This window comes from Scomber scombrus, chromosome 2, assembly GCF_963691925.1.
Source record: "Scomber scombrus chromosome 2, fScoSco1.1, whole genome shotgun sequence".
Classification (NCBI taxonomy): domain Eukaryota; kingdom Metazoa; phylum Chordata; class Actinopteri; order Scombriformes; family Scombridae; genus Scomber; species Scomber scombrus.
This window is the reverse complement of record NC_084971.1, coordinates 17,174,914-17,201,138: the sequence shown is the minus strand read 5'-3', so window position 1 is coordinate 17,201,138 and position 26,225 is coordinate 17,174,914. Positions and strand designations below refer to the sequence as shown.

General features: G+C 40.6%; 1 protein-coding gene across 1 annotated transcript in view; it reads left to right on the top strand.

The window, feature by feature from the left end:
* Positions 1-26,225, top strand: part of ptprdb (protein tyrosine phosphatase receptor type Db) — a 58,503-nt gene that overhangs the window by 7,395 nt on the left and 24,883 nt on the right. Inside the window, exons 2-13 of the mRNA XM_062441361.1 lie at positions 4,000-4,145; positions 6,771-6,912; positions 12,972-13,160; positions 18,162-18,272; positions 20,627-20,896; positions 21,816-21,925; positions 22,391-22,588; positions 23,046-23,171; positions 23,304-23,451; positions 23,572-23,717; positions 23,945-24,089; positions 24,944-25,246. Of these exons, the coding sequence (XP_062297345.1) occupies positions 4,000-4,145; positions 6,771-6,912; positions 12,972-13,160; positions 18,162-18,272; positions 20,627-20,896; positions 21,816-21,925; positions 22,391-22,588; positions 23,046-23,171; positions 23,304-23,451; positions 23,572-23,717; positions 23,945-24,089; positions 24,944-25,246 (2,034 nt within the window). The remainder of the gene's footprint in view (positions 1-3,999; positions 4,146-6,770; positions 6,913-12,971; positions 13,161-18,161; positions 18,273-20,626; positions 20,897-21,815; positions 21,926-22,390; positions 22,589-23,045; positions 23,172-23,303; positions 23,452-23,571; positions 23,718-23,944; positions 24,090-24,943; positions 25,247-26,225) is intronic.

The following is a 26,225-nucleotide window of genomic DNA, read 5'->3' as shown; positions in this document are numbered from 1 at the left end:
CTCCTTTTACAACCTGAGACATGTATCTTTCTTGGTCAGTTCCATCTGTTTTCCCTCCCAAAAATGTTCTTTCCATTCTTAAATGTATACATTTTCCCAATCTTAATAGACTATATTCGTAAATCATGCTCCCTGAAGGTTTGGGCTAGCATCTGTTCTTACAAACTCGATCTCTCTCACTGTGTCCCCCTAGGTTAAGAAAGCATCTGCGAGCTACAGTATGTCCCTGTAGTCTCCTATATCGCCATTAGCTCCATTTAGTTGTACTATTTGTCTTTTCAAAGTGCTACACCACAGAGCCTCCATCACCCCTTTACGGTATGCAGGTTCATTTAAGGAGAGTTTATCCAAAAACAGTGAAAAAATCAGCAGCCTGACATCAGTTTAGCTTTTATATGACAGCTGACATGTTTGCAATATGAAAAAGTCAAAATTATTTATGTGGTAAAATATTTAGTTGAGGATATCATCCTTCTGTGCTTTCCAAATCCATTTATGTTACATCTTTGATTTTAAAAGCACACTGAACACCAACAATACATGAAGAAGATCTTTCCCCCTGAAATCAAAGTTTATCACACATCTTCAGCCATGACACAAAAGTGGTCCGAAGTGGGGAGTTGATTTTGTAATCCCTGCCATCTGTTGTGTAAATCAGATCCCACTGTATGGCGACCTTTATGTAGGCCACCCTCTATCCCACACACACACATACACACACACCGAGAGGGGAAGATTGGCACTGTCTAATTCCATCTAAATCTCTCTCTTTGGTCCCACTCAGTAGTTTCTCCTCACTTCCATCTTGGGTCATACTGAGGAAAAAGGGGAAGGCTGGCGGCATGCACGAGCACCTGGGCCTTTGACTTCTGCAAATTGCTCTCTTACTTTAAATGACTTCCTGTGTGTTATTGTTTTATATCTATGACATAATAAACCTGCAGGCACCCCTTTCTTCACCTATAACAACTACAAATATTGGAGTGCCCTTTTGAGCTTTAGCATTTGGCCCAAATGTCAATCCTTAATCCTCCCAAGCAGCATGACTAAAAGATCCTGATGGTCTTGGCAAAAGACAGAACAGTCAAGACACAAAGTGGGAGAAAAGAGAAAAAACAGGGACAGAAGAAGGAGGAGAGCAAGGAGGATGGATTCAGACAGTGGCAGTGAAGAAAATGTGGAAGAGAAGAAGAGAAATCAAGGAAAAACGGAATAAAGAAGAGAGCAGATAAAGAGTGGGGAGGAGAGAAATAAGAGTGTAGAGGAATGGGGAGATCGAGTTGGGAGAAGAGTAGAGCATACGGTTGCACCCCCCACCCCCACCCCCCCTCATTAAGTCAGTCAATGTGACAGGAAGACTTATGTAACACCCCAGAGATGGAAGGAGGAGATGGAGAAAGAGTAACAAGGAGGAGGATGAAAGAGGGAGCAACGAGAGCAGCTGCGGAGGGGGGGAAAGAAGTGATTCAGTGGCAAAGAAAGAGGGGGGTATAGAGAGAAAGGGGGAACATATGAGAAGAGAGAACCTCAGACAATCAAACATGAGATGTATAAAGTGAGGGATCGGGCCGAGAGAGATAAAGAGTAGGGGGGAAAGATTTAAAAAAGCATTTGAAAGATCTACCGTGCCTTTTAGTATGGCTCTGCTGGCTTTACACTTTTCATTTGTTTTGTGGAGGAGAGATTAGCAAGAGGATTAAGAGAGCGATTCTCCTGCTCCTCATTCTTTCCATTTCCCTCGCTCTTTCTCTCACTCTCTCACTCTCAGATGGGTACACGAACATTGCACTGATGCATCATGGACACATATAATGGCATGCATGTGCAAATAGTGTGCATGCTGCAATATGCATATTAGGGCTGCAGGTGATCTTTTTTTTAAATATTCAATCTGTTGTTTAATTTTTGGATTGATTGATTATGTAAAATATGGTCGTGAGCCCAACATGATGTTTTCACATTGCTTGTATTTTACAAATAATGAATCAACACACTCAACCTGAATCCTCAAAGGTAAGAATCAAAATTCAAAACTAGGACAGCACTCCACTAAAATTGTTTATCCATGCTTTGCATGGACATTTTGGGCAGACACAGGTGGCAGTATAGCCAATAGGATGACTTATATTCCAAACAACTGAGCTTGCTTATATTGTTCAACCAAGAATCATAAATTCTAAAATATTTAGATATGATGATATAAAACAGAGAAAGGCAGCAAAGTCTCACATTTGATAAGCTGGATTCAGTGAATGTTTGTCATTTCTGCCTTATATATTTATTTATTGGTAACAGGTACATTGCACATTAATAAACATTACCGTAAAAGAGTTAGCCAAGAGGTTATTTTTCATCTGTATTCCCTGGACAGATGTTACAAAGTCGCTCTATTATAAGATTTAAAATTACAAAGTTAATTAGATCATTTATAAGCACACAGAACAATAATAAAAGAGAGAACAGAGAAAAAAAAAGTCATACAGTACAGTATACTACTGAGTTTAATAAAACATGCGACACAGACATGTAATACATGACATGCAAAACAAGTGGCTGATAAATGACATAAATGATCATTAGATTATCAAAATTGTTGCCGGTTTATTTTCAATTGAGAGATATATGTGAACAGTTTCTGTTCTGCAGTTTCTTTCATCCATGTGACATACACATGGATGAAAGTTGACACATACAGTATGCACAAACACACACACACACACACACACACACACACACACACACACACACACACACACACACAGAGCTCTATTCAGTCACTGAGGTAGAATTGGCTGTGGGCCAGTGAGGTGTAGAGGCCATTGGGCAGCTTGGGGCTCTCTGGCCATGTTTGCCAGTACATCTGGCTCATTCTCTGTCTCTCGCTCTCTCCTTTCTCGTGTCCACCTCCTGCTCATCTTCCTCTCTCTCTCCACTTCTGGTGTTCATGCTTTCTCTTCCTTACCCATTCTGCTCTCCATCTGTCTCTCTCAGTCTTTCCCTTCATCTCGCTTGCTCTCCTGTTCCGTTCTGCTCTCCCAGCACTATCAACACACGCACTCTCTCTCTTTTTCTTTCCTTCTGTGAACAGCTTAGCTTTTCTCCCTCTCTCCCTCCTTCCTTTTAAACAGCAAAAAGCAATTTCTCTCCCTTTGTCAGGGCAGTTGGCGGTAAGCCCTTAAGTAGGGATTTTCTGGTTTGGCTGGAATGTCATTAGGCGAGCTGGCGGTGACGTGCCGTGACTGACGTGCCGAATCTTTTTGATGTTGTGATGTCACAATCCAGTGGAGGCTGTGGTTATGATATTGTTGGCGTCCCCGGAACCAGGGGCTTTAGTGGTCATGTCAGGAGTAAGTCTTCATAAATCCTTTATGGCACAGAAATATTAAGCTTCTTTGGTGGTACAGGGACAGAGGGAAAAATACAGTGGAACGTGCACACACGTGTGCGGAAAAAAAGATACACACACCAACACAAAGCCTTCCACACACAAAAAAAAACAGATAAAGGGGCACACGCACTCCAAGAATTGGTTCACACTGCAACACACACACACCTCAAAACAGTTTTCAACAATGTACTTTTCAACAATTTGTGTACGTACTAGTGACGTGACTGCATCATTCTCCTTTCTCTTTATCATAAACTGCTCTAACAGAACTGGCACTCCCCTTTCACACACTCTTTATTTAGCATAACCGAGGTCTCAAACATAAGTGTTACAGATGTGCAAATGAGAGATTATAGCAGCATATCAGGAGAAGATATATGATGCGTAAGTGCATTTAAAAAAAACACACAATAATCCATTAGAGAACATGTATGTGTAAATGTTCATTACTAAAGTTGTAATGCTGATGTGATTTGTTTTCTATAAAGAGCATTGCATAACTGTCCATCAAAACGTCTGTATCTCCTGTACTAGACATGTGCATATACACGCACGCACACACACACACTTGCAGCAACAGTCTTAACCTTTGAATGCCTCTCGCCTCACAGCACCCCCAAGATTCACACGAACCCCAGAAGACCAAACAGGAGTCCAGGGGGGAGTGGCGTCCTTTGTGTGCCAGGCCACAGGGGATCCACAGCCTAAGATTGTCTGGAACAAGAAAGGCAAAAAAGTCAGCAACCAGAGGTTTGAGGTAAGATGACACAGATACTTATTACTGAAAAGTTTGCATAATTTTTATGATACTGCTGCTCATCCCAGAATATGTTGTACATTAAAATGTTGCAGTTAATAATATTAAGAAACAGTGAGCCAGGACATAACCTGAGTAAAACCACAACTTGTCATTTTTGATTTTGTCATTATCACATTGGTCATAGCTAAGCTTCCCGTTTAGGGGTTAGCTCTATGTTCCCACAGCCCTATGTTCCCACAGCTTTACAGTATGTTCCCACATTACTTAGACTCCCCCCCCCCCAAAAAAAAATTAGGCCCTTATGTTCCCACAGCACGATGTTCCCACATTTCTAACTTTTTTTTCAAAATTAGGCCCTATGTTCCCACAGAGTTAGGGTTAGGGTTAGGGTTAGGGTTATGGTTAGGGTTAGGGTTATATTTTACAACTGCATCCATTACACTCACCCCCCAAAATGTCTCCACACTTGTCTGGGTCTACGGCACTCAGTGTCACAACTAAAATCTTTTCGGCCCAAGTGGGAAACAAACCCCAGTCTCCAGCATGATAGTCAGGCATCAGCAGATTGGATAGACCATCAACATTTAAATGTTTTAAATTTGTGAAAAATTCGGCTCCATAAGTCCCTGGTTATGCCAATGCTCAAAGCCCATGTACAGTACCGTACTGTGGGAACATAGGGCTGTCAGAACATAGAGCTGTGGGAACATAGACACACTCCCCTTCTGGTTTAGCCTTCCGGCTAACTTGAATGGGCATAAAAAAAATGGAATTGCTTTTCTGGACTTTTAAAATGATTGGAACTCATGGATCAATTTCTAATAATGAAACTGGTCATTTTGCGGGGTTTGTGACTCAAAGAAATGTACCCGCTGATTTACAGACGTCTCTTTCACAATGTAAGTCTATGGGAAAAAGTCTTTTTGGGCACGTGTGCATCACATGACATTGTAATTACACCGTTTTGCCGCTATGTCAAAATTGCTGTTTGACATAGTAATTCCTGTATCCAGTTATCTGTATCCATCCATGGTTTCCAGGCTTTAGCCTCATATTTATCAGACATTGTTCTTCTCATCTAACTCTCGGCAAGAAAGCAAATAAGTTAATTTCCCAAAATGTCAAACTATTGACATTTAAGCTTTCCAGTTGTTACTTTTTTCTGCTTTTTTTTTTTTTATCTTCCTTGGTAGTAAAAAGTAAATCTTTTGGAGTGTTGGTGTGACAAAATATCTGAAGATGGAAACTGTGAGAGACATTTTATCCATTTTCTAACATTGCATGGAGATTAAACAATCGATCAGTTAACCAATGTGATGAACAGCAGATTAATTAATAATGTAAGCAATTGTTGGTTTCACTTTTATTTGACATCTTTACTATTTTTTTGTATTTTTATAAACCCTGTTATTGTGCATTATGACTCAATGGTTAACTGGTGTTATAAGTTACACTTTTGTTTTTTCTTTGATGACACACTAAAGTGCTCACTATGAAAAGTGTATTATAGCATGTATTTATACAATGAAAATTGGCATTGAAATCAATAATGAGCTTGTGTTTTCTTTTCATCATTATACAAACACGTAATAGTGAACTTTATTCTGGGAGTACATGAATGCCATCTATTAACAGTGTGAATATAGTGCCAAAAGTGTACTATTAGAGATTTGATCAGTTTACATGCTTTTCCTCATTTGTACTCAAAAGGTTATACAACTGTGTGGAATGAAATCTGCTCGGACTCTTTCATATGTCAGATGATGCCTTGGGCTACAGTATATGAGATTCTTATATGATCAGCCTTATTAGTTTCCCCGAGGCTCTAACCTTTGATCCATTTCTCCACCTCACAAGTCATCCCTAGATGGAGATGTTGAACCAGCCTCTCTCACACCCAGTCAGTGTCACCCTGAGCTCAGGGTGCTTTTCCACTTTAATAAGTCTAGTTTCCTCCCAGGTTTAAGTTCAGGTGTCTTCCTGTTTGTGATTAAATCACTTGGGGAGATATTTTATTTTTAATCCACCCTATATAAGCTTAGACCGCCTGCTGTATATTTCTCATTGGTTTCCTGTCCGTCAGGAGTTGTTGTGCAGGATTTCTTTTTATTGGATTTCAGTCAGCAGAAACCTTCTTAGAATTTAGCATCCTGAATTGTTACATGTATTAAACTCATGCAAGAGCATTTCAAATGTCTAATCAAGTCGTTCTAAAAAACAAAACAAAAAAACAAAGCTATTACATATCCTCAATATAAAAAGGATATGAGAGACTTCATAACTATCCCTTCTCTCTGTTTTTTTTCAATTCAGTCTAAAGTTATGCTTCATGAAATGATAATGTGATTGATCCTAGATTATGGATCCAGGTATGCCTTGTGGCTAAGGATTAAACCTGACTATTGCTCTCATATTTCCTAAGCTCCCTGTCTGAAGTCCTGTCACACAAGCCTCCTTCATTAAATCAAAAACATTTTTGTTTCTTGACAATAATTGCATACAACTGTTAAGGTAAAAGTTCTTTGAACGCGTCTGCTGCTATTGTATTTGTAGCACAGTGCAGTGATGTAAGTCTTGCTGAGTTAAGAGAAGGTTGTTTTAACTTTTTCTTCTCTCAAACAGGTAATAGAGTTTGACGATGGGTCCGGCTCGGTCCTGAGGATCCAGCCGCTGAGGACCCCCAGAGACGAGGCTATTTATGAATGTCACGCCTCCAATTCAGCGGGAGAGATTACTGCTTCCACCAGACTAAGCGTGCTACGAGGTCAGTATGAACACAAACACAAGCTTTCTGTTTCCACCTAGCTGTCTTGCACAATTTTCACGAAGAAAACTACAAAACATAATATTTCAATATAAATAATAAACACACAAATAGCAAGGTACAAATTTCCTATATGCTATTGCATCCCTGTGCTATAACATACTGTATATGAAGGTATAACTGCAGTAATTAAGCATCCATAACTGAAATAATTTAACATCAAATAATTATGGGCTCCTTAGAAATTGTGATTAAGTTTAAAATTTAAAGTTTATATAGGAAGCTTCTCCTTTATTTAAGATTGTCGGTTGGAATGTTAACACTAGCTGAAACCCATTAAACGTATAATACAATCAAAATCTTGTTGAGTTATATGCTATATTTTTCTGGCAATGTTTTTCTTCTTAAAAAGTATTTATGCAGATGAAATTGGCAGCTTGGTGAATGTTTCTTCATAAGCTGATATACAGTATTTGCTGTTGTAAGCCTGCTTCCTCTGCTGTAGATGGTTTTGTTTGTGTTAGAGTCCATTAATGCAGATAGTGATGTTAGTGTTAGTGGAGTCCATTAGGAGAACATTATGTACCGGTAGTTTGAAGCTCAAGAGTGTCTTAGTGAGTGAAGCTGCTCGAGTGTGGATAATCACATCGCTTGCCTTTACAGTCCATGCTTGTGGGGAAAGGACGTGCAGCCTATTGTTCTACCATCTCATCTCTCCCTCCCTCTCTCTCTCTCTCTCTCTCTCTCTCTCTCTCTCTCTCTCTCTCTCTCTCTCTCTCTCTCTCTCTCTCTCTCTCTCTCTCTCTCTCTCTCTCTCTCTCTCATCTCTCTGAGGGATAATACACATAATCTAAAGTTCTTCCTGTCTACTCTCCTCTCTTTCTGTCTCATCTGTCTGAGTTTTTGTCTTCCCAAGTTTATTCCCTTTTTGCATTTCTAATGCTCTCCCTGTCTTTTTTATACACTTTCCTCGTTTTCTCTCAGTCTCTTATTCACTGTCTCTCTCTCCACATGCTCTTAGGTCCACTACACAGCAACCTCTAAATTATTCACATCAGACCACTCTTTGCATCTTCTGTGCTGTTCCGCTCCATTCATCCAGAATTTTTCCTGTCTCACATGGTTGTCTCCGTGAGTGAATGTGTGTGTGCGTGTGTGCATGTGGGTGTGCTCAGTTGCGTGTGTACATCTGTATGTGCTCTCGCTTATGTGTCTCTGCATGTATTTTTGATTTTTCTGCCTCCCTTGATGGAAGCTTGTATCCGGTCTCCAATATTTGCCTTTATCGAGAACATAAGCACTCATGCACAAAAACACACACACACACACACACACACACACACACACACACACACACACACACACACACACACACACACATATTTATTCTTGATCTAAGACAGTCAGTCTTTATGTAGTGATTAGCCCCTTTCTACTCCTCTGAGGAGTCATTGTGTTGTGGATGAATAAGAGGCCACCTGGGAGCAGCTAATAGCCCCTGATAGACTGTCAGTCCAAATGTCAGCTACAAAGTACACACACACATGTGCACCCACAAAAATGCACACACATTCACACGGGCACACACACACAAACACACGCACGCAGTCTTGTCAGTCATGTCTCCTTGTCTCCCCTGGCTCTGTAAAGACACAGCTCCAGTGACTGACTGACTGACTGTCTGACAGGAGGAATCCGGTGATAAGGTCAGCCAGCTTAATTACTGAGGATTAGAGCCAGGCTAATTGAAATCTTGGCTTCCAGTAAATAGCTGTGATTGGCAAGGGCTGAAATAATAATGAACTTGAGAGCAATTATATTCTTTAGGATCCCATGTACAGTCAGAAACTGTATAATTCATAGTTCACTAAAAGTTGAGCTTGTGTCCTTTTGAGCCTCTCTGAAAGAGTCTTAGACAAAATACTCTTGGCCTTAAAGATTATAAATTGTAAATTGGAAAGATGAAGTTGTAAAACATATTTTCATTCTTAAATTTGTGGATAATTCCATTTTATTTATGTAGTTCTGGCCATCATTTCTTTTAGTTATGATAACATTGTTCTTGCCAAAGGACCTGCAAACATTTGGGAACATGGTAACTGGGGGCTTAGCCGACTGCCTATGTTTCTAGCTTCATTGGACTTTATTGTAGCAGTGAGCTTGTAAAATAGCAAGCAGCCTAACCAGTTTAAGACCTTTCTCTGATTTTTTTTTTTTGTAGAATGTCTTTTTAATAGTGTATGCCTAGATCACAATCGCAACTAACTAGACATTGAAAAAGGTTTATATAAGCAAGAGAAATGATAGCAACACCACAAAAATAAGCCCTACGTTGTAATAAACCATCCTTAAATTATTCCTTATGATAGGGTTCCTACAGTATATATTTCTACTGCATATATCTTACTATGTTAAAATTGTACACAAAAACATAAACAGATATCAAATCTGTCTACAACCACAAGATTAGGTTACTCAAAGTTTAATTAACACCTCTTTGACACCCAGCCCGGCTTACCAACCTTTATAACAGGCAGGTGTTCCAAAAGGCTTCTTCCCTTCTGGAGTACTAAAATCACTCCTTTCAGACAGAGTTTGGACTGTTACCCTCAGGTCGTTGGTTAAGAGTGCCCATTATGAGGACTTATAAGGTTTCCTTGCTAGATAGTATTTTACTGTTGTCTGGAGGTTGGTAATTTGCACAGACTGCCTACTTGACTTCAGCACTTTGAACTTGATGCTGAATGAGGTCCTTTAAATCACTCACCCCACTGTTGTTTGTTGTTGTCTTTCAGTGTTTTGTGTGTTTTCATATGACACTTTTTTGTATATCCTGGCTGCAAACCAAGTTCCCTGTAAGGGACAGTAAAGATACTTTGAACTTTGAACAGTCTTGACAAAAATGTAACCTCAAAGAATTATATGACATAGTAAAGCAGTCGCACAGGGCTGTATTGGATTACAATATATTATACAGGTGTTGATTTTATTGTATCCACCTACTGTATTGTTTATTCCCTGAGTCAGTCATGAATGACAGAAGCAGGTTTACTTGCAGGTGTACATATTACACTTGGGGTTTCGGATATATCAACCATAAGTTCCATGATTGTAGGTCTTCCAGTTGCAGCCTTCCAGTTTTACAGATGACAAATCCAGGGAGCGCTGTGTGTGAATTTCATTTTGGATCCTCTATAAAGAGGACAGTGTTCGCACAGCAGTTCCCATGATTGTGAGACCGGCCTTTCTATGAGCTGTGAAATTATCTGGATCTCGCACAGTGGAAACACTGAAGTGGGAGCCCATCCAAATGAAACAGTGGGATATGTGGAAGGTCCTGTCAACAAGGGAGTGTAGGGTTACGCATCTGCTCTGACCTCAGGGGGTTCTTAACTGTTCGGCAGCACAGTCTCACACACATGCGCTCACACACATGCGCTCACACACATGCGCGTACACACACACACACACACACACACACTGGGAGCAGATTTGTCTCAAACACACTTCGGTGTTCCTTACACCTGTCCCCATAATGGATGACGGAGGACTGGTTATGTGCATCTGTTAACATTTGTGGGTATGTGCATCAGCCCATTCAATCAGCCCTCAAACAGTTTCACTTATATGACTTTACACCTTTAAAATAAAAAGGCTGGGGTTTCTTTTTGCACATACAAGGGTTTGTGTATGCATATCTGGGTGTTCAAGTTCCTTCATACCCACACATCCACATCTGCAACTCTTTTAATGTGCAGACATGTGAGTGGTTGTAGAAGAAGAAGGGCAGAAAGAGATGCATGATCTCAGAGAGTAGCTTTCTGTGCGTCCTCAATGTTCAGCGCAGTGTCCCACCCCAGGTAGATGAAATAGAATGCATTATTCCTGCCTACGAGGGGCTGGCTTTGAAGTAAGCGTTTGCATAATGAAAGCGGAGAGAATCGGGATTGTTATGCTGTATGGGTCCCTTGCGCTCTCTCTCCCTTTCTGTCTGTTTTTCTTTTAGTCTCTCCCTTGTTCTCTCTGTTTTCCTTTCTGTCACTTTGTCTCACTCTACTCTTTCCTATTTTATTTTATTCACTTCAGCTCTCTCTTTTTTTTTGTACTTTTGCCCTCTTTCGCCACCCACCCACACAGACATGCTCCTTCATGCAAACACCTTCTCATCTTGTTCTCTTGGTTTATTATGTCCATGTTTCCATTTGTCGGCATTGTGATTGATTGAAACCGGAGCTGTTAAAAGGCCACACACGCCCTCTCAAAGCTAGTGTCTCATGACCCCTTGGCTACGGTTCGATGGGCTGGTACCAGAATTAGCATCTCCTTGGCGAGGTTCAGCGCTAGGATTTCCCGTTAATGAGGCTCTGTGTGGTTGAAAGGGATAAAGTCACAAGGGATTCTGGGTAAAATTTTAGAAAAGGAGGGTAGAGGGGGGCAAAAATGAAAATTGAATGTCTTTTAGATCAAATACAGCACAAACAAATGCAGGAAGACTTATGCTTGTCTTGATCCATTTCATCATGTGTGACTCTTGAATCTAACGGTTTACTTCACGCTTTCAAAGTGCAGCCTTGAACAAAGTTAAGAGTTTGTTTCAAAAAGTGCTCTTCTCTGTTCCTTTTTGATTCAGACGGAGGATACAGTATCTTTTCAGTTTGGCTGAGTTCAGGCGTCTTTGATCCGCTACCTCCTCGAAGCATTGTCCCCTCCCCTCTCTTAAATCTCCCACTTCAGTTGAATGAAATTGGCCCACTGCCTTTGATTTCCTCTATCGCAGCGGAATGACTCTTCATGTTTGATTTAATTGCCTGAGATGTCTATGAATTCACATTTGAATTGCCATCCCAAAAGGGTGCGAGTCCCAGTGGGTCTGTCTTTATTGGACTCGCTTATTTGATTCATGCAATGGGTGAGTTTCCAAAAGAGGGATGTGTGCAATAGACGGAGGTTGACAAAAAAAAAGTGTTGCTGAACTGCTACGCTACCATTTCCCAGCAGAATAGAGAGTGTGTGATTTTTCAGTTGATTCTCATTTGGAAAACGGTTGCCTAAAGCTTCAGCAAAGTAGTTTGTCAGTTAGAATGAAATGTTACTTATTCTATTTGACCTTACTATTGGATTCTTCAAAAGTCTTGCCTTAGGGCTCAAGGTTTATGTGAACACTGTTTTGACTCTAAATTGAATCTAAATTTGACTCTTGAATTTTTTTCTTTACAACCTTTTCACAATGGACGAATGAGTCATTCCAAACCTGCTTGATGTCTATTCAGTGCTTTGCCTGTCTCTTTATACACATAATGAAATTATCTCTTTTATTGAGCGCACACTGTCCGTTTTAGGTTTCACCTCAAACACAACTCAACTCAAAGGCAAACAGGTCAAATTAAATGAATTGGTTTGACATTTCGGGTAATTTGCTTTCTTTCTCACACTTGATGAGAGCTAGATGAGAGGAGTCTCCTGCATAAAAACTGGAAACAGGTGGTGATAGCCAGCCAGGCTCTAGTGCATTAAATCCCAGGCGGAAAAAATCCAAAAAGGCAGCAAAATCATCAGACCTAGCAGGGAAAACCATGGAGCAGGAAAGTTAAATGAATTAATGCGAGGTATAATGAATTACCTTGTGGTGAAACCGAGGGAAAGTGACTGGTATATATGTGGGGGAGCTGGTGTGTGTGCTGGTAGGTGTGGGTATCAGGTGATGTCAAAGTTGGGAATCACTGATGGTGGAAATAACAGGCTTTGAAACGACATGAAGAGTGACTGACAACCTGGCAATGTGAAAATTATAAAAGTAAATATAAGATCTGATTGTAGCCTGGAAAAGGTGATGTGTTATATGTTTTAATATGAAAGCTGATGGGATGTTTCCGTGCGCATGGCTTTGTGTGGGAGGATGAAGCTGAATATTGTAATATTCCCATCAGGATGTTATCTAGCTTTATCCTGTATCGAAGGCAATTCTTTCTAATCCTAATACATACAAAGAAGTGAAACACGGTGCAACCAAGTTAAAGATGTGAGTAATATCTGCCTCTGTTTGTATTTAATCCTCACAGAGGACCAGCTGCCCTCTGGGTTCCCCACCATAGATATGGGTCCCCAGCTGAAAGTGGTGGAGCGTTCTCGGACTGCCACCATGCTTTGTGCTGCTAGCGGCAACCCTGACCCGGAAATTACCTGGTTCAAGGATTTCCTGCCAGTCAACACATCCAATAACAATGGACGAATCAAGCAGCTCCGCTCAGGTAACCAATAAGTTTATCCTTCAATTCTTTCCTTTCACCCTCAACCCCGGCTTTTATTTCCACCCTAAGATTTTGCCTCCTACTTTGCTTTTATCCTTCTTTCAATATCCACTCCCTGTTATCCCCTCTCTGTCCTTTCCCCTCCAACCCATTTTTTATTTCTTTTCCTACAAAGCTTCTGTTATTCTTGCCCTCGTTCACCCCTTCCTTATTTCTGTTCCACACCCCTCCTGCCGTGGTTACTGGCTGTGTTTTAAATGCCCCTCTCTGCTGCTGCTGCTGTGGTATGAGTTGACTGTGAATGGTTGCCAACCCTTCTAAACTCTTCAAGGCCTTTAAAAGTGAACTCAGCGCCTCCCAACTTTCTCCGCCTTTCTCCAAAACTCTCTGAGGTCCTCCCGTGCAAATCACCATTATGAATTGGTTTAATTTTTCACTCACAAAAAAAATAATTATAAAATATTTGTAAAAACACGCATCAGTGCGCTACCTGTCTATTCATATCTGAACAATTTTTTTCTGCTGGCATAACTTGAAGGGTAAACCCAAGTGATGGTGGCGTGCACTGAGGGAATGGCCTCCCTAAGATAGCTCACTGCTGTGACTAAATAATCAAATAACCTTTTGTTTTTCCTCATTTTATATAAAATGTGTTTTGCGTGAAATTGACTCACGGATATTGTATTCACATTATTTGAGGGAATACATTGACAGAATTTGTCTAATTCAAAGACAAATTACTTAGAGAAACAAGGAGAATAAATTCTCCTCTACTCAATCCATCTCAATTTTTTTTTTCTTTTTCTTTTTTGATAGCCACAGTAGTGTAACTTGTCGTAGCTATTTCCCTCCTTCTCTCAGTCCCCCTCCTTCTTCTGGGAACCAAGTCTGGACCCAAACCCCTTTCTTGTGATTGGACACCCAACTCTCTGGCTTCTTTATGGATAACAATCTATTTGCATCAGTCCCACTTATTTTGTGTTTTGTTTAATTATCTGGCTCAACCCTCAGCATCCTGCTCAGATTTCGTCTTTGATCTTTATTTCACAAAAAAGAAATATTAAAAAGGATTTATAAATACTTAAACTGTAAGACATTTGGTATGTTAGTCTTTTATTTCAATGTGATGAATAAAAAGTAGTTGACTTTTATGATACTTTTAAGCACAAAGTTCTGTTTAATAGATATTCATTATCCTTGAATCTTTTTTTTTTTGGAGTTCCAGTGCTTTTCAAGGTGTGTCTACAACTCCTCTGTGTAACCAATGGTCCGATTATAATGCCATGTCTATGCTGTTTCTTTTCTCTTTGTATCTTTTTAACCACAGAGTCCTTTGGTAAGTGCTTCTGTTCCGAGGCCCACACCCTCACTGTCCACTCTTCTATATACTGCATTCACTAATGTTGCTACTGTTGCTGCTGCTGCTGCTGCTCACCTTTACAATGTTGAGGTGTTATTAAAATGCATGGCATGCATTTTACTAACAGCCACACTGGTAACACACAGATAAAGTGTACCAAAGACGCACACACAGAGTTAAAAACAAGCCATTTGACAACAAGCCTGCAGGCACCCATACATTGCTTTGGTTAAAGTAATATACAAAGTAATGTACAGTACACTCACGGACACGCATACACACATACAAACACTCACGTATCTCTGTCACCCTAGATGTAGCTGGCCTCACCCTCACCTGTGCACCTGTAGCCTCTCCACACCCAAAGAATTATAATAACTTTCTCCTCACACTCACCTATTTAATTTTCCACTCCTTCACTTATTCAATTACTCTTCCCCTCACTCATTCACTCACCCACTTACTCTCTTCTTTGCACTGCTGTATAGAGTTACTGGTCAATAAGCTGTCAACTCTAGATGGCTGTTAGCTAGGCCTCTAGTGGAGCCACTGTAAAGAAATCAATGGCTACCACGCTTCAGGATCTAGACACAGACTGTACAGTAAAGTGTAGTATGTACAGTGTGTCGCTAACCTGGTTACTACTGCATAGAAGAAGTGGATAAATTGTGGTAACTTGTAGTTTTTTACATCAGTAAAGTTCAGTATTAAAAGAAAAGATCCACCCTTCAACGCTCTTACACTGTTATATTTAATTTTGGGAACTTCTCAGTGAAGTATTGGCATTTCTATTTGACCTTCACTTTAGTCAGATTTCCTTCATTTCCCAGATCGCTGTTCAACCACTACTTGAGAATATGCCTTGGAGATATATATGCACACCTTGTGTGTGATCTAGCTAAAACATCTTCTCTTTCAGACTTATACCTTGATCAATATCAAATTAATTAGCACCTATTTTGATGACTGAATAATTACTTAAATATTTTTTCAGTGTGTTTGTTTTTTTCTCTCATCTTAAGCTCTATACCACTGTGACAGCCCATTTTCTTACATATATTATAGGCCCGATGATTAATCAAGAAAATAATCTGGAGATTAATTAATAATGAAAATCATTCTACACCTCGTACAGAAAACACAACAGTTCTCTTGGCTCTGTTGTGGTCTGTGGAGGCTGCTATTAGTAGATTGCTTGGTGTCTCCTTCCTCTTCTATGATGGACGTCTTAACAGTATGATTGTTTCTTTGATTCTGGGAGCTGAGACACTAACATGATATTTACTACAGATGTTTGAGATTGTTGAAAATGTATTTATGCTGTCAGGCTCGTTTGTAGTCATGCTGGAGACATTTGACGTGACTCTGATTGGGCAGATTAAGAAAAAAGTACAACACCAAAAAAACAGACAAAAAGGATAATGCCAGTTTTGTATTAGAGTATTGGAGTATTGGAGTATTGGAGGGTTGATTTTTCCTTTAGGAACAGATGTTTGCAATCCATTTACATACTATACTACTCGCAGGATTAGACCTGGTTTTGATCCACATGGGAGACAAGTGCAGGTTAAGACTCAGAGCATTCCTAATGAATGCAGTTTAGACACTAGGCTCCTCCTACAGCCACATCTGCCCCTATTGCAAGTCAATGAAGTCAAATCAATTACCCATCTCCTTATAGCTCTTTAACTGTCTGTCACTCTATCTATCTAGTATCTGTATTTCTCTTTTCAGGCTTTATTTATTCTCTCTTTTTCTTTTCTTGCCTCTTTTCCTCTCACTCTCTAATGATTTATATTTTGAGTCCTTCTCTCTAATTTGATTCTTCCACTTTACAAGTTACTCCCCCAGTTCCCCTCTTTCAGTATCCCTCCCTGCCTTATCCCCTTCCCCCTTCTGTTGTATACTAACATTTTCTTCTTCTTCTCCTTCTCTAATCTCGTGCATTCATTGCCCACTCAGGTGGCACGCCCATACGAGGTAAGACTGCTGGGAGGACCAACATGACACAGTGGCCTGTTTCCATTCCAGCCCCTGGTTCCTACTTGCCTCGCAGATCTGAAAAACAGCTCTGGATGGGTTAATCAATATAGGTTTAGTCTAATACTCGAGACTCATGCCATATTGATAATACTCATCAGCTGTTTCATATCTGCAGTAGGTGCAAGAGGAGGGGGATTGGAATCGAGCAAGCAATTCATTATACTACGACTTTTAATCACCTTCCCTCTTCTCGTCTTTCATCCTCTCTGCATCCACTCATTTTTCCATCTCAGCCTCAACGTTCAGTCTATAATACAGAAATCCATTGCCTTGCTCCTCACCATATTGTGATCTCTCTTTTGTATCCATCAGATTAACATCATTTAGGTTTTTTACATCTACTTTATTTTCAGTCTAAAGCATGATGTGTTTAAAGCTTTGGTTTGTTTCTTTCTTGCTTAGTTTGAGGTGACAAAGCATAATATCACTTTTACCTCTGTTTGTTTGCTTCTTTAATTTTTTTGTGACCTGATTTTCTTTCTTTTTTTTCTTTTTTCTGTCTTTTTTTGGGTCTTGACCTGAGGTTGACCCTGCCTCTCCTTCTACCTTGTCTATATTTGCCCAATCAAACGTCCCAGTTTTGTTTTCCCTCCCAGCTGTTATTCGCTCAGCCTGAAAAGTCCAGATGGCGAAGACTGAGACACACTTGCAGACATTAGTGTGCTCACACACAAACGTGCACATGCACACACGCACATTTCCTCATGACTTTTTCACCATTACTTTCTCTTTTCTCTCTCATTACTGATAAAAAGCCCCAAACAACCACTTTTTTGATAAAGTTTTTATGGGCGCTTTTTTGCCTTACCACACCATCTTTAAAGAACCTCTGGTTGACTTTTTTGACAGTTTTTCTGCTTTCAGGAAGCGAGAAAGCATCGGTCCCTTCCCAAGGCTTTGCGTATGTCGTTCTTTTTTTTTATCTGTTGGCCTTGATGGAGGTCAGTTGATGTCTTTACCTCCTTATTGGGTGTGTTTTTTTAATGACATCACACTCCTGATCCCAATGGTGGATCCGAAAAGGTTGGGGATATCTTATTGCCGTGGCAACAGCTTTGTCACACTTTATCGTTGAAAAGTGAAACATGATTTGCTCCCTAATATAACTGCATCTCAATTTACAGCAAAGAGTTTTCAAAATACTGGATTTGTGACTGGATTTCTCAACATTTTGGCTGCTTGATTTATTTGTTTCTGCCTTTGCATGAAGAACATTATTCGTTTTTGTAGGCGTTGTATCAGTGCAGTTTTTTGTTTTTTTTTTCCTTCCATTTCTAAATCAGAAAGCCAGCCCTTGTTTTGGGCAGATTTTTGCTGACACTGTTAGAAACTTGTTAATGTCTCCCGATAGATTTGGCTCCTTTGTTTTTAGAACTTCAGAGTTTAGCTTTTGCTGAAAATGCCCTCAGACTCATTTACCTTTTATGCAGATCTTACCATTTCTATGTTAATAAAGTATGCACTATGTCCAATTATCTGACCTCTTTTGTTTGATCACTCTCTCTTCTATCTTTCTGTGTGACTCTCTCTCTCTATCCTCCTTTTCCTCCTCCTCTCTCTTTTTTCTACTCCTCCTCTCCATCCCTCCATCCATCCAGGTGCACTCCAGATAGAGATGAGTGAAGAGTCAGACCAGGGGAAGTATGAGTGTGTTGCCACCAACAGTGATGGGACACGCTACTCCACCCCAGCTAACCTGTATGTCAGAGGTAAGTGGGGGATAAAAAACAGCCTGTCCTGTGAGAGCCAGCATCCAATTAGAGCACTTAGATTTAAAGGTATACTATACAGGAATTGTTGGTTGGTGTTTGTAAACACTAAGCATTCAAAGTTGGGCCCTCCTCCCTGGCCCAACAAGCGAGAGAGAGGGAGAGCGCTGGTGGTCGAGCGAACTAGAGAGCAAATGAGGAGAGCAAGCAGCGCTGGAGAGAACCATAAACCACAGTAATAAAACATAATTTTTCTGATTGTTTCACAGCAGTTACATTCTAAAGCACAAATAAACACACCCACTCTCTGCTCGGGATGTATGTATGTCAGTCCAACAGTCACACTGACAGCAGAGTGGCAACACACAGCAGAGGAGAGAGACGGAGAAGCAGGGAAACACTGAATCAAATAAAAACACAGCAATGTAGCCCGGTCACTACGCTATGTGTCCCGACCTGACACCCTGCACGGTGTTATTGGCTGGGGGCTACAAACCATCTGTCCAAAGGTTGCAGCCCAGAAGCCTCCCGAAGACAGCAAAATAATAAGAAAATACAGGCAGAGAGCAGAGTCCCTGAAAATAAATACACCGCCACACACTTGTAGTAAGTCATAAATAATGATTGAGAGGGATTACTTTGGTATGAGTCTATACATTCTTTTTAGGTAAAATCCTGCATAGTATACCTTTAAGGATCCCACTGATAATGGCTGTGCAGATTGGGACATCTATTCCAAGAAGATATTCATATGTTTTTTACATCTTCTGTTGGGAATGGTTTATCATATTGATGTGATACCATGCTATTAAACCTGCCGTGTTATATTATTCTTTGTCGTAGAGCTGTAAAACAGGGTGGTTCTAAAAAATGAGAGCTTCTTCACATCAGTTAAGGCGGCGCTGAATGTTTCACTCAGGCTATTAATCTCTCTGCCCTCACTTCTTAGCCTTTAGACCCCAGAGAAAAACCAAATCATTGTCTGGTTAAGACTTGTGTTTCTCCCCAAATCTGACAGGCATCTCACCTCCTCAGGCACTGTCTCTCACTCCACTCCTTCAACACTCACATGCACACACACACACACATACACACCAAATGTTTAAATCTTGGAGACATTTTTATTCCCGGAGCCTTTTGCTCTGTTGTCTGCCCACTCCCCCCCCCCCACCTTCTCTTCTCCCCAAAAAAGGATTTAAACAGCATAGCATGCTTTTCTGACTCCAACAAGGCTCCAGGGGATACGTAACAGTCACATACACACACAAGTGGATGCCCACATATAAACACACTTCCATGTCATACACTAAAAAATATATATATAAACACATGTGCACATACACACACACATGAACACACGAACAGCACAGAGTCAGTGATGTGCATCTAACAGTGCTTGCAGGGCCAGTAAAATCTTGCTGTGCTGCTCAGTGAGTGTTTGACAGGCGGTCTATAGAGACAGCCAGCAGTGGAGCTCGCCTTGAACAGGAAGGCTTTCACCAATACGCTGGCCGTCTATGGCTTCTGTTTTTTTCTCTCCTCATTTCTTTCTCTTTCTTCCTTTTTCTCTTAAGCTTTCTCCTCTGTTTGTTGCCACCTTGCCAAGCTCCTTTGTCTAACTTGTTTTCTCTCCCTGTCTCCTGTCTCTTCTCTGATATTTTCCATTTTCCTCTCTTTTTTTCTCCTCCTCCTCCTGCCATGCTCTGTCCCACCTCCCTCTGCAGAGCTGCGAGAAGGTTGGTACAGTAACAACTGTGTGGCTCTTTTGAGTCTCTACCAAGTATTTCATTTCTTCCATTAAACTGCCATTTGTGTTTGTGTGTCTCTGCTGTTTTATGTGCTGTACTGAAGGTTTAAACCTGCCTGTACAGTTTACTCCTTTGAGATATACTGTACCCTGCGTTCTTTTTATCTTTTTTTCCCCTGTGAGTGCATGTGTGTTTGCTGTGTTTGTGTGTGTGTGTGTGTGTGTGTGTGTGTGTGTGTGTGTGTGTGTGTGTGTGTGTGTGTGTGTGTGTGTGTGTGTGTGTGTGTGTGTGTGTGTGTGAGTGTGAGTATCTTTTGTGTTTCAGTTCATAAAATATTTAATATAGCACACCTATAAACATCATGAATAAAACATTTTGATATCACATGCGTCCTAGTGGTGATGTACCAGACTGTCTGAATGCTTGCAGTCTTCTCTGTATGCCATAAAACTTCATATGAGAGCACAGGACACAAAAAAAAATCATCCTACAGTGTATATTCCCTGATTGTTGTCCACAGTACTGCACTTTACGAAACAACACAGTCATGAATTTCTAATCGTCTCTCTTCTCTTGCCTTCCTGCTTTTATTGCTATCTGGTGCAGTACGTCGTGTCCCCCCTCGCTTCTCCATACCCCCAGCGGACAGCGAGATCATGCCAGGGGGGAACGTCAACATCACCTGTGTGGCTGTTGGCTCCCCCATGCCATATGTGAAGTGGATGCTGGGAGCGGAAGACCTGACGCCCGAGGATGACATGCCCATTGGCCGCAATGTCCTCGAACTGACTGATGTGCGCCAGTCCAACAATTACACTTGTGTTGCCATGTCAACGCTTGGTGTGATTGAGGCAGTGGCACAGATCATTGTGAAAGGTTGGTTCATATGCATGCACATAAGGAGGCATATTGGTGAGCAGAGGAGCGCATGTGTGTAAGAGTGGAAGCAGAGGTTTGACCTTTCCTCGAGTAATACTTTTGACTTTATTCAAAGTGGCTCTTCTTTGTGAATGGGCACTTAATGTGTGACACGCTTAAAAATGTCCATGACAAAAGAGAAAAAGAAAATATTGAGTAATACTTGTAAGTTATTTTATGACTTAGGACAAGGATGTCCACTATTTGGAATCAAATAATTACAGATAGCACTTAAATAAAATCATCAGATTAAGAGCAAGAAATAAAGAATATTTTGGTTGTTAAAATATATTTTAAAAAGAAGAAAATATCCTACACGAAAGCATATCTTGTTTTATGACAGCCAGCTGTAGTATGATCTATGATGTATGTAGTATGATCAGAAATAACTTCTCTTGTAAGGGAAGACTGGATTTTTAAAATTTAAATTAAAGTCTTTTGTTCATATTTTGGGTAGTCTTAAGACATTGGTTTGCTCTCCTCATTTTCATACTTAGCAAAGGATATTTAGTGTGTGTTTAGCCACAGTTTCCAATGTGAATCTGTTTGAATAAGTAATTGATTATAAGTAAGTTTCCATTCAGTTCAAATTTGTTTGTATATATAGATTTTAATTTGGATTAAATGTAGGGCTCGTTGAAACTATCTTTGATGTGACTGATATATTAATGTTATTGAACTGACTGGATTTGTTTTGTCCAGTGGCTGAAAGAATTTAGTTTATAATTTTTGAGATTATGCTAATGGTGTCAGTGTAGGATATTAAGCTGGTCTCATTATTTAAATTATGAGTGCAGAGTGATGGTATGAATTTGAGTCTATTGGATTGTTTTGTTTTATTTATTTATTTATTTATTTTTTATTATTTCTACTTCAGCTCTTCCAAAGGCTCCTGGCACCCCTGTGGTGACGGAGAGAACTGCAACAAGCATTACTCTCACCTGGGATTCTGGCAACCCTGAACCTGTCTCCTACTATATCATACAGGTTAGCAACAGACACACAAGCACACATTTTGTACTAACCCAAGCATGTGCGCACTTGTTTCTGAGATATAGACTGTAAGATGGCTAAAGTACTGGATTTTTATATAAACATAAAATCTTATGAACAGCCTTAATCAGTAAGTAGGGCTGCAAAAGGAAAGAGCTTCCTATCTCTCTCGATAGCAATAAAATTGCTAAATTGCTTAAATGAAATCTGGTGTCTTCTGAGCTCTCTCTGCCCACAAGGAGCAATGAATTATAAAGCAAGAATGAAACACAAACTGCTTAAACAGCAGTGACTGAATGCTTCATTCACAGAATAAAGGACATTTTCATTAGAAACTTGGTGTGTCTCATGGTTTTGCTGTGTATTAATGTGTATAGAAAGAGCTATAGAGCTGCCTCAGTACAAAGTTGACTAACACAGCTTTAAATCTATACATTCTTCCTCTCTTGCTACCTCCAGCACCGTGCCAAAGGCTCCGAGGACCCATATAAAGAGATTGATGGCATTGCCACGACGCGCTACAGTGTGGGCGGCCTCAGCCCTTACTCCCACTATGACTTCCGGGTGGCAGGCGTTAACACCATTGGCCAGGGCCCCTCCAGCGAGGTGGTTGAGGCTCGGACAGCTGAGCAGGCCCCCTCCTCCCCTCCACGACAGGTCAGGTTAATGCCTCGAAAGGGCAAACCTAAGTTACTGTTGGATGTCTCATTAAATAGCAGCAAAAGAAGCTACAGTGTGTGGACTTTCATCTTTCCTTTTTACTAAGCTATGGTTTAAAGACGCTTCATTGTGATTTTATATCTTTTATGTAGGCCTAGAAGTAAAAATGTATTCAAGGATGCGATTTTGATCTATTATGAAAGACATTTTAACTCAGTATAATAGTTATTTTAAAATACCCCTACCTATACCTTGATCATTGTATGGTATGATTATTGTTACTCTGACATAGCAGAGTTTTTCACAATTGTGTTATTTTCAAAAAGAAGTCTCCAATTTATCTCTAGTTCTCAATGAAGTAAACTTACATTCTTCAACCCCAAATTCAACAATGTCCAGTGAAATTACATTCGATCTTATCTCAGCACAGTGTTGCTACATGTCTGCCCTACAGGTCAGAGGTCGTATGCTGAGCACCACAACAGCAATCATCCACTGGGATGAACCAGAGGAACCTAATGGACAAGTTGTTGGTTACAGAGTCTACTACACCTCAGACAACACACTGCCAGTCAACCAGGTGTGCAGCCGCATGGTTTTGCTTACTTTGCTTTTTATTGATCACAGGTGACTGAAAACTAATGAGATGACTAATGAGTGTCTGTGTGTCTACTTGCATTCATGCATTGTGTTGTGTATTATCATTATGCAGTGGGAGAAGCAGATGGTGCGCAGCGCCAACTTCATCACTATCCAGGGTTTGACCCCTAATAAGACCTATTATATCAGGGTGCTAGCCTTCACCTCTGTAGGGGACGGACCTCTGTCCCAGGACCTGCAGATCATAGCCAAGACTGGAGGTAAGACAAAGGAAGTGAAGAAAGGATGTCAGCTTCTGGCACCAAATGGTTTGTGTAAAATCAAAGAAAGGAAATTTCTTACCTTGTTTTTACTAATCCTGTTCGTTCTCATCTCTATAGTTCCATCCCAACCTTCAGAATTTAAGGGGGAGGCAAAGTCTGAGACCAGTATCCTGTTGTCCTGGGTAGCACCACCCCAGGGCGGCCCCGACAACCAGATCACAGGATATGAGCTGGTTTACCGACGAGCTGATGACACAGAGGAGGTAAGGACGAAGAGAGGGACAGAGCTGAGATTTGCTCAAATAGTGGTCAGATGAATAGGTGATATCTAAGGAACACAGATTAATAGCAGTACCCAAAGTTTATCTATAAAAGGTGTTTTTTCATAATATAATGCAGAAAACATAAGTAAAACTGTAGTATGAGCTTTTTTTATGCCTTCTCACTACATGATGTCTTCAGCTGTCTTGTTGTCTTCATGTCCCCTCAGAAGAAAGTGAGCTTTGAGCCAACCACTTCCTACCTGTTGAAGAACCTGAAGCCTTTCTCCACGTACACCTTCCAGCTTGCTGCCAGAAGCAAACATGGAATTGGTGCATATACCAACGAAGTGTCCATCGACACGCCACAGACGCGTAGGTCCAACCGCATGTACTGCTGTATGTGAATGTGTGTGTATGAGTATGTGTGCATTTGTGAGAGAGAGAGCGAGAGAGAGAAACATGTTTCAATTTTGACAATGCAAAAATAAGAAAATACACAAAAACAGTAAAAAAACGGTATTTGATAATATTCCACAGTCTTTTTTGCATTGTCACAAAGTCGCCATGCTTAATTCAGACTTAAACTGACCTCAGTTTAGATATTTCAACAAACACAGCACCAAATAACTCAATTGTGATTTCCAGAATAAATGTAGGCCTAGTAGCAAGCAGGTCATTGATTATTGACAGCACAATAAAAATACTTAAATTGTTGGCTATCAATCTGAGGTCAGTAAGAGATTAAGTAAAAACAAGGTAAGAAGCAGAGGTTTATAGATAGAGGTGTGAACTCTTTCATGGATCAAGCACACAGGCTTGGATAGGCTGTAAGGACAAGTAAGTTATGGGCAGGTATGTTTGTGTGTTAAAGCTGTAGTCAGTGTTTTTGTGTTGCATCTCTTTTAAGTCATTCACTTGTTTTCATTAATCAAACATTTCTATCAAACAGACGTTGGCACCCATCATTCAATATCTTTGTTCAGTCATCTTGCTTTCTAGTCACAGGGTCATTCTTTTTAAGAGCCTCTGTTCTGCAGTGTTTTGTTTTCATTTTATGTTTCTTTGTCTTTTGTTCTCTGTCTCTCGTCTGCTCAATCTCATCCCCATTCCTCCACGGCAAACCTCACTTCCTCACCTCTCCACCCACCAATAACAACTCGCACACATGACCAAATTACATTTACCCAAACAATCCCTACTGTACTTCCTCAAAACTGGCCAATCAGTTCCTTCAGCACCTCCCCAGGACATCACGTGCACCAGTCCCAGTTCTACCAGCATCCTGGTAAGTTGGGCACCACCTCCTCTGGAGTTTCAGAATGGCATCATTACAGGATACTCCATCCAGTACTCCACCACCGAGGGCAACAAAACATCAAAAAGAATTGATGGAATTCATCTGGAAAGTTCTCCGTATCTCTTGGAAAACCTAGAGAAATGGACTGAATATGGCGTAACGGTACGAGCGCAGACGGAAGCTGGGGACGGACCTGAAAGTTTACAGCTGCTTATCCGCACCGAGGAAGATGGTATGTTCCCAATCAAACCCCATGCCTGTCTTAGGATGATCCGCCCCACTAACAATGGCTACCTCTATCTCACTAACATAGTACTAATGAGCTCAAAGCAGCCTAAACTTACAGCGAGTTTCTTCCACTGGCCAGTAAAGGCATTTTGTCTGTCTTTGAGCTGCAAGCTAAACGGATGATGCATTTAAGAGTTGCTGTCAAACCCTCCAGTTTTGAAAACCTCTCCTTTATTCCTTTACAACCACCAGATCCAGAAATCTTCTCCTGCTATTCCCTCACCGCTGCTTTCTCTTGTCAACAGCAACCCCTTTTTTCTCCAGCAGCCTTTTATTCACTTTTTTACCAGCCTCTTTTTTTCCGTATTTTCCCCCTTCTTCTAAAATCCCCTCTTTTTTGGGATAAGGGATTTCCCTGTCTTAGAATAACAATGTTCCTCACTAACAATAACAAGACAAACCCCCTGGCTGTAGCTGCACCTCGGCCTTTCCTCATCTTGGCCTTTCTTTCTGACTGTCTGCCCTCCCACCTCCTCTCCACCTCCTAGACAACTATTCGAATATCTTTTAGCCCACTTTTATCAATGTAATTTGTTGTGTCTACAGTAATATGTAATATATTAATGCTCTATATTCTATACTCCCACTGAGATCTACAGCAGAGTGCCTATGTGTGGGTCAGTCGTATAGCAAGAGGTGGCTGGAGGTTTTTTGTTGTTTTTTTTTTTTCTTTTCTTTTTGGGAGAAGTGTAGTTCTTGGCAGCACAAGGGAGGTTTTTCTTGATAACAGTATTTTCTTTTTGACTGCCTGCCACTGTTTATCTGCCCCTGGCAACAAATCCTTTTCTATCTGCCATTCTTATCTTTCTCTACATTTGCTTCTTATCCTCCACTGCTTTTTTCCTCCATGTTTTTCCTCAAGCACTCTCATTTTTTACTATTTTGACTTTTTTCCCAGACATCAGACAAGTTTTAGACTTTTT